The following is a 17,403-nucleotide window of genomic DNA, read 5'->3' as shown; positions in this document are numbered from 1 at the left end:
ATTATCTGCCAGGACAGTGGGGGTCAAGCAGGGTTTTGGGGGTTTTCAGGTGGGGTCTCAGCTTGGTGTGTGTCTGAACCAACCAAACTGAATTGCTGCTCCTGGTGGAGAGGGGTTTTGTTGCTCTGGGGGGGATTTGGTTGTGTTTTTCCTCCTCACCCGTATTTTTCCATTGGTGCTGAAATGTCAGCAGGGTTTTCTGGCAGGCTGTGTCCCCATGTTGGTCAGGATGAAGCAGTTAAACACACAAGTGGGGATGGTTTTCCAGTCGGGATGGCTTTCCTGTGTGGTGGCTGGGGTGAAGGAGCCTCTCCTGCTGCGAGGAGGGGCAGCTCAGGGAGGAAATGAGGCTCAGGAGTCACCAGAGGGTAAATACACAGAGAGCTGAGGGAAAACCACTGCAGCCAGCCCTGCTGGATGGGTGACCATGGTCTGGGGGTGTTTTGGGGCACATGGAGAGGGTTTTCTAAGCCTTCTTGCCTCCAGAGCTGCCCATCAGCCCTCCCAGCCAGGGCAGGGCTTGGGGGGAATCCAGAGGGGTTCATGGAGCAGCTCCCCCACTTGATTCATCTGTAAAAACCCAATATTATGATGCTAAGGAGAAAACCTTCTTCACTGTCTAGAGGATTGTCTGAAAAGTTTTTCTACTCAGCATGGTGAATAATAAACTTTGGTGTTTTTTTCTCTCTTTGCTTTCCCAGCAACATCCTTTCTTCACCCTGCACGAATCCAAAGAGACAGACGTCGCCTCTTTTGTCAAGCTCATCCTGGGAGACTGAGAACTGGACTTGGAAAAGAATTGCCCTTCTGTGGACTGGTGGGTGCAGGGGAGGGGCACGTGGCAGGACTTGTCATGGAAGCACCAACAGAAAGTCGCCGTGTTTTGTTTTGTTTTGTTTTGGTTTGGTTTTATTCTGAGAAACCCCCGCCTCGCCCGAGTTTTTTTAAAGGGTTCTTTGGTATCCATAGTGACATAGAACGAGCTGGTTAGTGGAATGAATTTTAATAAGGTTGGTAACCTTAAAACAAAACAACAACAACAAAAAATTTTTTTTGAAAGAGTGATTTACATATTTAATGACAGTCGAGGTTCCTCTTCCTAACTTGCTCCTCATCCCCCTTCCCTTCCCCTTGAACCAGAATTTGCTTTGTCATGGTAATAGGTGCTATGGTAGTCATGAAGTTGTATGTAGATTTATATTTTGTCCCTTCCATTATTTTAATATTTATGTTAAGTGCTTGATGGAATAGATTTCTGTTTTATATGAGGATGAGTGCGTGGTGATGATGATGATAATGATGATGCAAAATGAGGCCACAGCAAGCAGCACTTGTAAGGCTTTGCTGGGGAAAAGGTGTCCAAGGAGAGGAGAGAGGAGAGGAGAAGTGTCCCTGATGTGGAATATATTTAATGTGCATCATAAAAGGAATTGATAAGCAAGACTTGCAGCTCAGCTGCTCGAGCTGTGTCAGGGAGGAAGGCCCTGGTGTCCCCTGTGGTCACCTCTTCTCCGGACACCACGCTCCAAGTCCGGAGCTTCCCAGCCCTGTCCCACCCCCTGCCCTGCTGGAGAGGCAGGCTGGGAGCTCTGGGAGTCGCTGGGACAGTGTCTGGGACAATGTCTGGGACAAAAGGTCCGGAGGGAAGGAAGGAGGCTGCCAGAGGAGCTGCACACAGAGGAGGAGGAGGAGGCTGCCCTGGTCAGTGCCCGCCTGCCCAGCAGCGTTGCAGTGCCCGAGGCTCCCTTGGGCTGGGGATGAGCTGCTTTGGGCCTCCACGGGAGCTGCTCTCTGCTCCTCGGGGTGAGCCAGGATCACAGGACGCACGGTGTGACACCTGTGACAAATGGCACGGTTTAGTGCTGGTTTCCAGGGCTCCTGGCACTGCTTTGGCAGCAGTCCCTCCGTGCTTGCCCACAGGGTCTGGGAGTGCCAGCGCTGCCAGGAGCCCGTGCTGGCATGTGGGTTGGGCTGTGTCCAGCCCCAGCTGGGATGCTGCAGGTGGGAGCTGCAGCCTGGGAAACCACACAGGGACACCACAGCCCCCCCTGCCCAGGAGCTCCTTGCTGCTCGCTGGGTCCCTGGGCACAAGCTGCAAGCCAGGGCAGGAGAAGGAGGATGGTGAGGTGGGAGAGGAGCTGGAGATCCCTCTGCCCTGGGGTCAGTCAGTATCTGGAGCAGGGGGCACGGTGAGTGTTGCTGAGCCCGGAGCGAGGCCGCTGGCTCCACATTAACGCTGCTTTGAGCCACACCTGCCCAGCTGCCTGAGCTCCTCTGCCTTTGCCCGTGGCTCCTTCCCCCAGCCCTGCCACGGGGCCTGCCTGTGCGTTCTGGGGAGGCTGCACAAGTGCCTCGTGCCCCTGCACCGCGCGCTTCCGTCCCCACCCCTCGCTTGGGCACAGCCCCTCGGAGCCAGGTCTGACCAGAAACACCCTGCTCTGCAGTGCTGAACCTGTGCAGGTGTCACTGAGCCTGTGCAGGTGTCACTGAGCCTGTGCAGGTGTCACTGAGCCTGTGCACAATGTCACTGAACCTGTGCACGTGTCACTGAACCTGTGCAGGTGTCACTGAACCTGTGCACAATGTCACTGAACCTGTGCAGGTGTCACTGACCCTGTGCAGGTGTCACTGACCGTGTCTGCAGTGCTGAACCTGTGCAGGTGTCACTGAGCCTGTGCACAATGTCACTGAGCCTGTGCAGGTGTCACTGACCCTGTGCACAATGTCACTGAGCCTGTGCACAATGTCACTGACCGTGTCTGCAGTGCTGAACTTGTGCACGTGTCACTGAGCCTGTGCAGGTGTCACTGACCCCGTGCACAATGTCACTGACCCTGTGCACAATGTCACTGAACCTGTGCAGGTGTCACTGAACCTGTGCAGGTGTCACTGAGCCTGTGCACAATGTCACTGAACCTGTGCAGGTGTCACTGAGCCTGTGCACAATGTCACTGACCCTGTGCACAATGTCACTGACCCTGTGCACAATGTCACTGAACCTGTGCAGGTGTCACTGAACCTGTGCAGGTGTCACTGAGCCTGTGCACAATGTCACTGAACCTGTGCAGGTGTCATCTCACCCTGCTGTGCCAGGTTAGCAGCTCCAGGCTCTGCTGGTGCAGGATGGAACAGTCTGAGGGGATTTTGGGAAGGGATCCCCTGGCAGGGCAGTGTTCAGAGCAGGGCTGTGGGCTGGTGGCACCTCCTGTGCTGGGGACATGCTGGGGACACGCCAACCCTTCAGAGAGGCGCACAAAGACACCACCAGTGCCTGGGCTGCCACTGTCACTGCCACCACAGGCTGGGGTGCTGCAGCTCTGCCCTGGGCTGGCAGTGGCAGACAGGGAAGCATTTGTGGGATTTATCAATCCCCGTGCCCTGGGCTGCAGAGCAGGGCTGGCAGGAATCATCAGGGTGCCATTCACAGCTCGTGCAGGCTTTGGGGAGGAGGCTCCCCTTGCCCAACCCTCGGGGAAGGACAAGCTCCATGTCTCACCCTGTGCCCAGGGGAACCTTTCAGGTTACATTTTGTGGCGGGTGAAACACGAGGATGTTTTACTTCACAGTGTAATTTTAAGAGGCCTCGCATGGCTCATGATCTGCCCTCTCATATTCCATGGTGTGTGTGTGTGTGTTTTCTCTCTCTCACTTTCTCAGAGTCACAGAGCTGTTTTGATTGATTGTCCTCAGCTGCAGCTGAAAGTCCAGCCAGCCAGTTTATAGACTTGGTTCCAGCATCAATTCTCACTTTGAAAAACATGACATTTAAAACCACCCTTTGGTTTTCCTACATATGGATCTGATGCTTTTGTTCAAGATTGTTTTTGCTGCTTTTCCCCTGCAATATAAGTCTCATTTGGACACCGCATCTCCTTGACCTCAGAGCACCTTCATTTCAGTGCCATTGTAATTGACAGGTTGAATTTATGAGACACTGTCAAGGCTCAGTATTAATAGCAGATATTAATGTCACCAGCGTTTTCCAATAGGGAATTAATGGCAGTGTTGTCTGCAGCTAGTAACCCTCTGAAAGGATTCCTCCCTGCCTCCACACAGGCCTTGCTTTTCTGCTTTCTGCTCTAATCCCTCTGTTTTAATGACATTACAAGAGGGCACGCAGCGAATCCCTCCCCTTCCCTGCTCCTTCTCCATGACTTTGTTCCTTTTCAAGTCGTTTGTGTCAGCCCAGAGTAAGTGTGGAGCTGTCTGAGCATGGGAAGTGCTGTGAGAGGTGCCCAGTGCTGTCCCTGCATCCCTCGTGGTGGACACAAAGCTTGGCCTGACCCAGGAATTCCTTAGAGAGAAGCCTGAGCTTGGTGGCTTCAGCTCAGGGGGGAGAGCCAGGGGTTCCTGTGTGCCTCAGAGCCCTGCAGCCCTGCAGGATGAGTCAGGCTCTCCTGTCTGCTGTTTAATTGGCACCTGTGTGAAGATGAAAAGCCTTTGCTTGCTGCTCAGATCTTTGTTTGGCCAGACAGGCTCTGGGAAACCTTTCCTGAGAGCCTGGCCCCCTGAACAGCCCAGGGTGTTGAGAATTAGGGATGTTCTTCACACAGGTTTTCTGTGTTCACACAGCACAGGGCTTGGGGTTGCCCCAAACTGGGATCTGTAGAGAAGCAGGTCTCAAATGCCATAAACCTGAAAGAACCCCAAAGCTGGGGAGCAGAGAGAGAGCAAAGCTGCTGGGAGCTCAGCACTGGGCTGTGGGCTGGCCCAGCTGTGGGTGGGTTTGCAGGGCAGGGAGGGCCCCTCAGGCTGCCACAGCTTATCAGGAGGCACAGCCCATCCCCAGGGATCCCCAGGTGGGATGTCCATCCTCCTCTTCCCCCCCATACAGCCCCTGCAGTCCCCAGGATGCTGCAGGCCTTGCCATGGCTGGAGCTCTGAGGTGTCAATGGTGTGAGAAGTGTTTTCTGGGTCCCCAAGAGCCCTTAAATCTGAAAGAGGAGTTGAAGGGCATTTTCTGGTTACTGTTTTTAAACACCAGGTTCATGCTGCTGCACTGGGTGCAATGCCCATCATTCCTGGAGTTCCTCCAGGTGTACAAACCTTGACACACATATCTCTGTACTGTATTTCTCTGGTTTTCCCTGACTTTTGATGAGTTTACTGGTGACAAGAGGCAACTCTGACTTGTTAAAGAGGTGAAACTTTATTTCTGGAGGCAGGTGTATGACACAGGAGGCAGTTGGTGGGTCTCTACTTGAAAAAAATCTCTGAAAAAATTTCTAAAAAAATCTCAATTCTCAACGCTGTTGTTGAGCAGGTGCTGCTGGGGCTTGTCCAGGTGGGAAGGGGCTGCCAGGGGCTAAGGGCACAGCCTCAGCTGGGATTTCTCCATGCTTGCTGCCAGCCAGGTGTGTACCTGCACATTTCCCTTCTTCCCGCCACGTTCTGGAAGAGGAAATCCTGCTTGGATAACACAGCATTGCTTCAGTGGCTGGTCTGGTGTGGTTCAGACAAGGTTCCCACCAGCTCCCATGTTTCATAAATCATTCTTATTCAAAACAACCCCCAAACTCCTCTCTCATAAAAGCCAGCCAAGATGCTCCTTTTTTTTTTTTTCCCCTTCCATCTTGTTCCTGTTAGAGGAACTCTGGGAGCCTGTCTTGGTGCTTTCACTCTTTCACATGCCAAAGATCCCTCTTAGCTACGCTCCTGCCAAACCAGATCTTACAGTCTTGCCTCTGAAACCATCCACTTCCCTGCTCCTTGGGGTTCCTTTTGTTGCTGTTGCTTTTTCATTGAATTTCCTCGTGTTTATTGACATGTCTATTGTTGAGCTTCCTGGACACATGCAGCTCTCTTTTTTTGGGATACAGGGAAAGACAAATAGTTGCCTTCACTTCTGTGCCCCTGCTGCTGGGGAAATACTGTCAGTGCTGTGATTGCTGCAGATGGGATGGCTCATGTAGAGCTGGGGTTGTGGAGGGTGTAAACTGGCACTGCTCCATTGGCTTGGCTGGAGGAAGGCCAGCTTTGTCCAGCTGAGAATCTGTCCTTAGTGTCTAAACAGTTATTACACACTAATAAAGATTAATGATCACAAATCCCCATGGATCAGCCATAAAATGGCAAGTTTTGCTCATTAATCTTTATTGCCATGTTATGGTTGTTGGTGTTAGAGCAGGCTCCTCTCTCTGCTCTGGCCGTGCCCAGGGCAGGGGGCTGAGCCTGGGGAGAGGAAGGCTGGACAGAACACACAGGACACACCAGATATCCACATTTCACACTCTGTGTCCTGCCCCAGGCTCCTTGTTTCCTTGAAAGCCCTCAAGCAGCAGCAGAGGATGGATCCCAGAGCTTTGCCTGCTCCTCTGGCCTCTGCCTGGGCTGTAAAACCCAGAAGGGAGCAGATCTCTTCATTAATACTTCAGCTCAGCCTTTGCTGGAGCAGATGGAGAATGTGAAATTTGCCCTGTGCTCTGCAGAGCTGGGAGATTCCCTCCTGGATCGTGGCTGGAGGAGTGGCAGCTTTGTTGAAGGCTGAAAGAACTCTGCTCCTTCACATAACCCCACTCCACAAAAACAGTGGCTTTTGGCAATAAATAGGGCCAGAAAAAGCTGCATCTCTGTTTGAGGTGTTTGCAGATGAATAAACACAGCCAGGAGCTGCTGGTGCAGTGCTGCAGGCACAAAGGCCCATTGCTGGATAAAAGGAAAGGACTCTCACAGTGCAGTGAACTTTAAGGGTGGATTTAATGGCATGGGGACAAAATGAGTGCTCTGATGGGCAGCTGCTGTCAGTCCAGTCTGCCAGGGAGGAGCAGGGGAGGCAGGACACAGCCTGAGAGCAGCCTGGCTGCCCTTGCCCTCCCACATCTTCCCTCAGGCCCACACTTGTGGCCACTGGGTCCCACTCATCCCCAGCTCCAGCAAGGGGAGCAGAATCTAAAACCCAAAAGAAACCCACAGGGAAAAACCTGCAGGTGACCAAGGCATGCTGCTGCTTGGCCTTAAAAAAGGGAAAAGCCTGGGAGAGGCTCTGGAGCTGAGAGAGAAGAGGGGAGGCTTTCAAGGTGGTCTCGACAGCTTGATGCTGGAAATTGCCAATTTTCAGGCCAGCAGGAGGAGGGAGCTCACCAGGGACAGCCAGGGAGCAGCTGGGGCTGCAGGATGGTTGTGATGTGTCCTTCAGAGCAGCCCTGGCATGCTGGAGAGCTCGGGGCCTCCGTGGACACCTTCATATTTTTATTTTCATGTCAAAATATTTCCCATCTTTTTATTTTCATGGGATTTTACTGGCAGCCAGCAGGAAGGGGAAGGGGCCTGCAGTCCATGGGAGTGCTTTGGAGGAGGAAGGAGCTGCCTATCCTCTCCATTTCCCTGCTCCCAAACTCCACAGCTGCACAGCCACCCTGCAGGAGTTTGTCCCTGCATTTGCTGCCCTTTGGGAATGCTGGGCAGCTCGGGAGCAGGGTCCCAGCCCAGCCAGCAGCCAGGATGAGCCACAATCCCTTCCCTGGGAGCCTCCTGGTGTTTGAAGGACGGGGCGAGCGTCCAGCGGCCGCGAGGTTCTGCGGGGATAAGGCGGGAGAAGCTTGGAAGTGGAGATGGAAATCTCAAAAGCTCAGACGTCTTTCGGTCATTTCCAAAGCTCTCTGGTGTTGGCCAGACCTGAAAACCCTTCCTAGGAGTTTTATTTCGGGGTATTTTGATCTGGTACTTTCACTTTTGGGCTTAGCTAAATCCAGGAAACTCGCAGTGGTGTAATTTTTGAATCAAGACTAAACACACCCCAAGTATTCCTGAACCCATCAGGAAAGCTGCTGCTTGGTTTATCTTCCAGGAATAATTCAGGCTTGAATTCAGTCTGGTTTCGCCCTTAGATAATGATTCTTTTTGAGGAAATAATGAGAGCAGGCCGTGATCTTTCCAAAAGGCTGTGACCTGACACACCAAGCCGTTCCAGGAGGTGGCTGGAGATAAATTCAGTGAGAGGGGCCAATGTCTGGAGGCTGGAAGAGCAGCCTGGAGTATCCATGGCCTCCAAAAACTCACACAGACACAGTTTCCCCAGGAATTGTGGGAAGGAGGTGTAGGGTTCTGCCATATCTCGGGATTTCTCCCTCTAGGAGAACCTTCAGCCATCTCAGGGTGTCCCAGAACACCCAAAAACCTTCAGCATTCAACAAGGGTTTGTTTTTTTCAGGATAGATACTGTGAAAAGTCAGGAAGGGCCAGATGTCCTTGATTTGCATAGCCAGGGTGAAGAAATGTGGATTAAGTGCCTGGTAAAAGGCAGAAAAAGTTGTGTTTAAAGACAAATCCCAGTCTCTGTCAGAGCTGGTGAGCCAGGATCGAATTTTCCCAAATCCAGGTACAGCTGCAGAGCTCCCCATCCATATTTAGCCCAAATTTAATCACAAATCCTGCATCAATGCCCCTTCTGAGGGGCTTCTTCCAGGCTGGGGCTCAAAATCCAATACCCCCCAACCCAGGATTGGGCTCTGAATATTCCCTTTAAAATCCATGTGCAAAGTGAATTTCCAGGGCTCGGCCGCTGTTTTTATTTTGGTGAATCGAGTGGTTTGTGCTTGGTGAGAGCTGTCCCTGTGCCAGGGGCTGCTGGAAATAGTCACAACATCCAAAAGAGCTGGAATTCTGCATTTTTAAATAGCAGTACAATGAGGGGAAGCTGCTAAATGGAGCTTCTTGTAAGCTGGAAATGTGTTGGAGTAAAATTTGTGATTTCTTGTAGGGGAAAAAACTCTAAACAACTCTCTAAAATTGTCCTTCAATTTAAGGATTTACAGTTTTATTGGCAAAGATCCATGTTTAGCATCAATATATGGGATTTCTAGACTTTCTGTCTTAAGGTGTGAAGTCTGCTTTTTCTTGAGATGGTGGGAAACTGTAACAAGGATATTTCTACATCATTTTGGCTAAGGAAAAAAACCCAAACACCAAAATATGAGCAAAAAAAATGGAAAAGCACCCAGAACCCAGTGGTCTCTGGTGTTGAAGAGGGCACATGAACATGTTAGGAAGGAGAAGACTTTCCAACCTGCTATAATGCAAGTCCTTATTTTACTTTATTTTTAGGATTTTTTGAACACTAACATCATTTGGTTGCTTAACTGTGAAAGTCTCTGCTTTTCCATCCCCGTGGAAGGCTGATTATTCTTTCCCATGTTCTTATTTATTATTTATCCCTTTCTGGTACTATCCAAGAGGTGCTGAAGGTATCTCCCAGCCTGCCCCGGAGCCATGTGGAGTCCCTGTGGTATCTCCTACCAGCTGGGATGGCAGTAGACGCCTAATTGTGATTTTAAATTATATTTCTAGTAACTTAGATTATTTTTCTTTTAGTGTCCTGGTTTGCTCTAGAATTAGGGATGGGGATAAGGAATCTTGTTTTTAAAAAATTGTATTTTTTTGAGTTTTCTTTTAACTTCTTGGGGGTTTCTGAAGAAACCTGCTCACTTCTATGTTTTTAGGAGAGAAGCATGAGGTGGGTTTCTTGTTCCTTTGAGAGGGGATTGAGTAGCACCAGGGTTCAGTTTAGCTGGTAAAATGCTCTGTGTCACATCATTAAAACCACCCTGAATTCTGAGATAACAACCACTTTCCACCTGGAAATTAAAATCTGATTGAATCTGATTGGTGACAAGCTTGGTTTGTCCAAGGCTCATGCCAGGCTTTTCTCTGTCAGATTTCCATGGAGTTTGCTGAGCCCTGGGTGGTCAGGATGGGCAAGGCAGGGCTGGGGACAGCCAGAGGTGACACATGTCCTGCAGAAATAATGGAGAAATTCATCTGCAGGTCCTGCTCTGAGGGGAATCCCTAAAGTGTGGGAGAGAATCAGGACTGGGGGCTCAAAACCCATCAGCTTTTGTTCTTTTTATTCCCTTGCTCCCCTTGGAAAGGAGCTTCAAAATCCTCCCCAGCCTTTCTGATAAAGAATAACAGAATCAGAGAACCACAGAGTCATTTAGGGTAGAAAAACCTTTAAAATCATCGAGTCCAACCAAAAACTCAGCACTGCCAAGGCCACCACTAACCCATGTCCCCAAGTGCCACATCCACACATTCTGAGCCCTTCCAGGGAGGGTGACTCAAGCCCTTCCCTGGCAGCTTGGGCGCTGTGGTGCAGCTGTTTTCAGACAGCTCATGCTGCTTTTTCTGGGGTTTTTTTTCTCTGCTTTTTTTTTCTGGTTTGTTTTCTTTCCCCAACGTATAAGAAACGTTGGGTAGCAGAATGTGGAATTGATTAGAAGTTCATAAAGCAGGGACCTCAGAAGGATGTGGGTATAAATGCTTTTCAGGCATCCGAGGTGAACTTTAAATGGAGCTTTGGCCCTCATTTGCTTTCTGCTTTTCAAAAACCATTTATGAGAAAGTGGAGCTGTCAAAGCCATGCATGAACTTTGCCTTCTTGCAAATAACTTGTCTCAAAGTAAATTGTCCAAATGCACAAGAAACTTGTCTCTAAGTAAATCCAGTAGCTCTACGAAGCTGGAATTGTGTGCATTAGAGGGTGTGAGGTGTGTGTGTGTGTGTGTGTGTGTGTGTGTGTGAGCACGTGTTGTGCTTGGGGGTGTGCAGGGAGTAACTCAACCATTTTGAGATTTACAAAAACACAATGCAAGTGCTTTTAGAAAAAAAAAAAGAAAAAGGCAGCGTAAAATATTTATTTCTTGGCAGAAGTACATCAGACCACATCTCCCATCCTTCTTTTAATTGCTTGGTGTTTGTTTGTGTTGTCTCAGGCTTTGCTGGTTTCCTCTGCAGGGCTCTGTCACCTCACACAACCCCTCTGTCAGCCAGGCCAGGGGCAGCTCCAGCCCCTCAGGAGAGCCCTGGGGTGCAAGCAGTGAGCAGAGGCAGGGCTGGTGTTGGGGTAAAGGCAGCACAGTGCAACGTGGGTGATTTTCAGTTTCCAGCCTTGTTTCTTTCCTTGTGAGAATCCAAACCACCACAGCCCGAGGCAGCGCCCGAGGCACAGCCTTGGGCAGGGTGGTTGGGCAGACAGAGCAGCTTGGAGGGTGTGAGGTGGCACTGGCAGGGCTGTGAGGTGGCACTGCCTGGTTGGCAGTGTCCTGTGGGCTTTGCCCAGGGTTTGGAGCTGCCCTGTGTGGGATGGGCACTCCGAGCTCCCGTTCCCAGCCAGGTGCAGACGTGTCCCTGTGCTCCAGAGCCCTTCCGTGGTCACCTGGCTGCACAGCTGCACGTCCCCTGCCCCTGGCAGCACCTGGGACACTTCCCTGTGCTGCCTTCACCCATCCCAGTGCTGTTCCTCGTGCTCTGGAGATGAGCAGGGGTAGCAGAGTGACAGCAGGACCGTGTGTGTAACGTTTGAGAGGCTTTTACTCCGTGTTGTTGTTTTACTGAGATGCTTTTAGGATCCGTGCTGCTCTGGTATTCTTTAACCTTCATTGCCACAGATTCTTTCTCCCCACCCTCTTCAATCAGATTGGCAAAATACATTTGGCTTGAAAAAAAAGCCCCAAACAACCCCAAACCCTGCTGATGGGATAAGTCACTCCTCTTTACTGTGCTTTGATTTGATTTCTCAGGATACTCAGAGGTTTTTCACTGCTGCTGAGAGGGGACAGTACACCTTTTTGGAGACTTCAACCACTGTAACAGTTTTCCAGATGTGTGTGTGCGTGTGCGTGTGTGTAACCCAGCACTGTGCGTGCGTGTGTTCTGCTGAATATCGTGTGCATCTCTGAAATGCTTCAAACAACTGCCTGGAAGTCAAAAACCAACCACCTCTTTCCAGTCATATGTTTGCCGTGACTTTTCATAACCACACTTGAAACTAGTGGTCTTGGATGGAAATATTCAAAGAGCAGGGCATCTTTATAGCAATGGTATGTCAGTCGAATTACGGGAAATGTACACAAAAATAAATAAATGAAATTTAAAAGTAACGTTCTCTCAGCCTACCTGTGTTTCCCTCAGTGCAAGTGCTACCAGTTGTGTTGGGCTGCTTTTGCCATTCCCATGGGAGGTTTTTGGGGATCATCTTACTCCCAACAGCTTATCATACATTACTGAAGGCTCAGGAATGCTCAAGCTGCTCGACAGGGATAATTGTCAGCCCTGCTGCCGCTGGTTTCCCTCTCCCTGCTCGGGCTGGCGGGAGCAGGCGCAGCCACATCCCGTCCAGCCCACATCAAAGGCACGGCCCGGAGGGACGGCAGCAGCGGCTTCCTGCCCCCAACCCTCCCAAAAATCAGCTTTTTCAGGGGTTCAAGGGGAGCCAGCCCCGTGCCCAGCATCGCTCTGGGGCTGGGCTCTGCCGGGTTGGAGGCTCAGCACCTCCTGGCAGTGCAGCCCGAGGGCTGGGCACAGCTGCTGGGCTGCAGAGCAGATGTGCTGCTTTGCTGCATTTCCCCAGCTCCTGCATCCTGCATTCCCCTGCCAGCCCCATCGCTGTTACCTGCCTTCCTTTCCAGGGTGGCTCTCAGGCCGTGCTTTTGTCCTGATGCAAGGCCAGTGCTCTCCCTGGGTTTATTGTGTGAGCCAAACCGCTCTGCTGGAGTGAAGCGTGTTGGGCTGGTCGTGCTGAAACATGAATCGCTGCTTCCCTCCTCCTCGTGTAAATAAAATTATCCTTCCATTTATGTTAGAACTCAGAAAACAATATCCCAGCTCCCTCTGCTGATCCTGCAGTCCCAGTGAGGGCGAGAGCACTGGCTGCAGAGCTGATGTGCTGCACAGTGAACTCCAGAGTTAATAAAAAGCTTTGAGGGGCACAGGTTTTAAATGCAGCTTTGTAATGCAATTATTTGTGTTGATGAAATGGCAAATGCTGTTTCCTCTGCCTCCCCTGCCTGTTTCATGTATGAAATTGTGAAGTAATTCCTGCATTGTCACAACTAATGTCACATGGAAGGGAGGAAGAGAGCAAGAAAAGTTGAGGTGTGAGGAAAATCAATGTTCATCACCTGGAAGAAGCACAGAGCCTGGGCTGAACTCTTTGGGATTGCAGCAGGAATGTTATAACCCAGCAGTGGGAATGCTGGTGATGCAGAGATTGCCATAAAAATGTCTGAAGGGAAGAGTTGCAAGAGGCACAGACCCATTTCTGAGAGTCCTGAACTGAACAGCTGCTGAAGCTCTCCCTGCGCTGCACGTGCGTGTGTGTTCTGTTTAAAAGGAAGAAATTAAGAGCCATATTTTTATTTTATCAAATCAAATTACCCCTGTATGCTCAGAATATTTATGCATCAGTGCTTTTTTTTTTTTTTTTATTAGGGCTTTATCTCACTGTAATCAATTCCAAATACTAACCTATTTTTATCACTGTAATGCAGCAGTAATTTATAAGATGTAGACGGAACGCACACAAGATGCCAAAAGCAATTTTATGGAGCCTCTTTTGTTGTCATCTACAATGCATCAGCTCTTGCCTTCAGCCTCCCATCAATTTAAAAGCCCCAAGATGGAAAAAAAAAAAAAAATAAATAAAAAGGAACAAGTACAGTGAAGCAGCTGCCAAGGCCTGGAATAGCCTGAGATCCGTGTGCACCTTTGGGATGGAGGTTGATTGAACACGGCACAATAATGAAAACCGTGCTGGGCTTTGTAATGCAATTATCTGGGTTGAAAATGGCAGATCCTGTTTCCTCTGCCTCCCCTGCATGTTCCATGTATGAAATTGTGAAGTCATTCCTGCGTTATCCCAACTAACATCACAGAAAAGTGAGGAAAAGAACAGGGAAAATTGAGGTGTGAGGAAGAGAAGAGGGAAAGTTGGGGTCCTTGGGGCTGAACAGAACTGCCCTTCTTCATCTTCTCCTTTCTCCTCTCCTTTGGGAGCCCTCCTGGATGGGCACTAGGATTGGCTTCCAGGGTGCAAATATGCCAATGAGCATTCCAGAATCCCCATCCTAGTTCTCACACCAGCCAGCTGCCTTTGAGCAGCTTCCACCAAGCCCTTGTGTCCCTGAGGGACACCTGCAACACAAGCACCCATAGGTGTGTTCATGGCTGAGGTTCTCCAAGTCTTTCCAGTCAAGATCTTGCTCGTCAGACATCGCTGCTGCTCTCCCAAATTTTCCTGGTGTTACCACTTCTGGTTCCAGTTCTGGCTCTCTGGTGCTGGAAGTGCTTGGGGGGATGGTGAAATCAATATAATGATTAGTGATTAGACAAGTGGGAATGGCTTCAGACTCACAGACAGTAGGGTTAGATGGGATTTTGGGAAGGAATTCCTCCCTGTGAGGGTGGGCAGGCCCTGGCACAGGGTGCCCAGAGCAGCTGTGGCTGCCCCTGGATCCCTGGTAGTGCCCAAGGCCAGGCTGGATGGGGCTTGGAGCCACATGGGATAGTGGAAGGTGTCCCTGGACTGGATGATCTTTAAGGTCACCCCCAACCCAAACCATTCTGTGAGTTTATAAATCTGTGAAGATGTTGCAACGTTTTTGAAACATACACTGCACCCAAAGATGATGCAGTTTATTGATGTTAAAGACACAGATATTTAATTCTGTTTCATTTACTTGCTGAATCCCACTAATAGACAATTGGAAGCACCTTCAGACTAAAAGCACATCCCATTTAATACCCAGTGATTGCTTTTAAGGCATGCATATAAATAGGTCTCTTTCAATAGGCTTCTATAAACCACAGGCACTGAAAATAAATGGAGGAGCATTACAGAGCATTGACAAATTATTGATGGCAAACATTACCAAGCCACCTTTGTTGTTTGCCTCCCCCTTTCATATTGGAGGGCTTTTGGGAAATAACAATCAAAGCAGCCCCTCCTGGAGGAATCATTACTAAAGCATTTTGCATGCAGATTACTTCAGGCCTCAGCACCGCGCTCGCTGGGTCAGGAGAGGAAGGCCAAGATTTGCTGATTGAGATCAGATGGCTGGTGGCGAGAAGGAATCTAGATGACTTAACTGGAGGGATTAGACTCGAGTCTTTTGGCTTCCACTTGGCTGTTTTATAAACTGCACAGTCGGGCCGCATTCCCCTCGGCGTGTGCGCGGGGCGGCTCGGGGCACCAGCCAGTCCCTCAGCGCTGGCAGGGCAGCCCTGCTGGGTGAGAAAGGCAAAGCCAGTGCAGGTGGAAGCTAAAATTAGCCCCGGAGCTCCAGCCCTCGCACCTCCAGCCAGGCTGAGCCCGCAGTGCTCTCCAGCCCCGCCGCGGTTTGGTGGGTGATGCCGCGGGGCAGAGCCGCTGTTCCCAGAGCTCCAGCCGTGGTTCCCAGAGCTCCAGCCGCGGTTCCCAGAGCTCCAGCCGCGGTTCCCAGAGCTCCAGCTGCTGCTCCCAGAGCTCCAGCCCCATTTCCCTGCCCTCCCCATGGCCTCTGAGGTACCCAAACACAAGCAATGTCGCCACAGCTGGCACCTGGCTGCAGGGTGAGGAGCCATCAGAGGGTTTTGCTACAGGCAGTTTGAAGCCTCACCCATTGGATGTATCCCCATGGGAGCAGATGGAGCTTTCTCCTTTCTCTCAGAGCCTAACCTTTAATTTTACAAGGCTGATTGAAACCAAGAGTGGAAATAAAAAGTCAGAGCTGCTCTGTTTTCCTTCCCCTCCCTTCCATTATCTTCTTTCTTTTCCATCCATCCTCGTTTCACATGCCTCTCGGATTGCGTCCCCCTGGTTTCCCAGTTATTTATTGACCCAGACCTAATTCCTTATTTCCAGAAATGTGTCATGAATCCTGCCTTTGAGTCATTTGCTTTTTGCTTTCCAGGCTCATCTCTTTGACCACGTTTTCCTGTGAAAGATAAGGATATAGGGTTTGTGGAGTGATCGCAGCAGGATGCCTGGGTTTCATTCATGGATCTGTTGCCACTGGCTCATTATGGAAAATTAGGAGAGTTATTTCACCTTTCAGTGCCTCACCTCGGTGTCACCATCTGTAAAACAAGGCTCATAATTGTTATCTCTTCCTCGCAGGAGAACTGGGGAGCTTCACTAATGACCATCTGCTAAATGCTCTCAGAGCCTCACATGAACATTTCTACTGAAGTGCAAATTATTATTAGAAACCAGGGATTGTTACTGGATTGATATCAAATCATTGTCGACAGCTTCTCTGCAGGGAAAACTTAGGCACAGCCAACAAGAACAAGCTGCATGTTTTGAAGTTGTGCAGTTGATTATGTTGGCTTTCATCTTCTGGTAAGAGGATCCTCTGCCATCTGAACTCTCTGATCTCCGGGAACACAATTCATCCAATCAATCTGGAGGAAAATAAACCTCTGCAGACAAAAACATTAAGTATCCACCTGAGATCAGATGAAGATGGAAGATGTTAATTAATTCCCAGCCCCCAGCCCTTAACTCTTGCACAGCCAGAGCTTCCCTGGCCCACCAGGCAGTGCTGGAGGGGAGCACAGGACACATCCATGGCCCATCCCAGGCTTGCAGAGTCTCCTGGGCTCAGTTTTAATTGGAAACATGCAAATATTTAATGATTAAATTGGTGCCACTGAAGGCTCCTATGGATAGTCTGGGGGGTCACGTGCTGATCTCGTGGTCCACTCAGAGATTCCAGGTGCCAGCACAGATTCCAGCTGTGGCTGCTTCCAGATGAGGTGGTTTAACCCCAGCCCCAGCAGCTCGGCCCCACAGGGAACCAGAGAGACAACCAGAGGGGTAAAATTGAGAAAATTTGGGCTGAGATAAAGACAGATTAATAATCAGAGCAAAAGTCACACATGCAAGCAAAGCAGAACAAGGAATTAATTCCCCACTTCCCATGGCAGGCAGGGGCCCAACCATCCCCAGGACAGCAGGGAGGACAAAGGCCATCACTCCAAATGTCCTCCCCTTCCTCCTCCTTTATCCCCTGAGCCTGACATGGATGGCCTGGGATGTCCCTGGGGTCACTTGGGGTCAGCTGTCCTGGCTGTGTCCCTTCCCAGCTCCTTGTGCCCCTCACTGGAGGGGTGAGGAGCAGAAAAAGCCTTGACTGTGCAAGCACAGCTCAATAATAACAAAAACATCCCCAGGTTACCAACCCTGTGTTCAGCACAAACCCCAAACACAGCCCCACAGTGGCCACTGGGACTAAAATATCAACTCCATCCCAGTCAGAGCCAGTCCAGCAAGGAGCCATCCTGGGCTGAGGGACATCCCTGCACCTCTGCTCAGCCTGACCCAGTGAGTTTCCTCCTGCTCAACCTCCGTGCTGGCAGCTGAGGGGTTTAGTTGAATCTGGAGCTGACATTTAGGACATAAAGACACAGAACCCCCCCTGGGACCCCACTGGGGTGTGCCCTGTGTGCCCTGGAAGCTCCACTGGAAATATTACGGGTGTTGGTTACGGTCTCACAGCAGTGAGTTCTGCAGTTCTTCACTAACAAGGCACAAAACGGCCAACAATCTCTTGTTACAAGGTCTTTTAAGGCTAAACTATCCAATTAAGAAATGACACCTAAATTATTTTGACTTTTAACCCAATAACTGATCACTCGAAGTCCACA

General features: G+C 50.2%; 1 protein-coding gene across 18 annotated transcripts in view; it reads left to right on the top strand.

The window, feature by feature from the left end:
- MAP2K6 (mitogen-activated protein kinase kinase 6) overlaps positions 1-11,876 on the top strand; it is a 57,942-nt gene extending 46,066 nt beyond the window's left edge. For 2 of the 18 annotated variants that reach the window (XM_064395884.1, XM_064395886.1), the window contains one exon: positions 702-11,876. In XM_064395884.1, the coding sequence (XP_064251954.1) occupies positions 702-779 (78 nt within the window). In that variant the 3' untranslated portion in view covers positions 780-11,876. The remainder of the gene's footprint in view (positions 1-701) is intronic. The other 16 variants (XR_010349829.1, XR_010349824.1, XR_010349826.1 and 13 more) reach the window with 16 other exon arrangements.
- The last annotated feature ends 5,527 nt before the right edge of the window (positions 11,877-17,403 follow it).

The sequence above is a fragment of the Passer domesticus genome, chromosome 20, assembly GCF_036417665.1.
Source record: "Passer domesticus isolate bPasDom1 chromosome 20, bPasDom1.hap1, whole genome shotgun sequence".
Classification (NCBI taxonomy): domain Eukaryota; kingdom Metazoa; phylum Chordata; class Aves; order Passeriformes; family Passeridae; genus Passer; species Passer domesticus.
The sequence above is the reverse complement of the archived record's forward strand: the minus strand, read 5'-3'. Positions and strand labels throughout refer to the sequence as shown.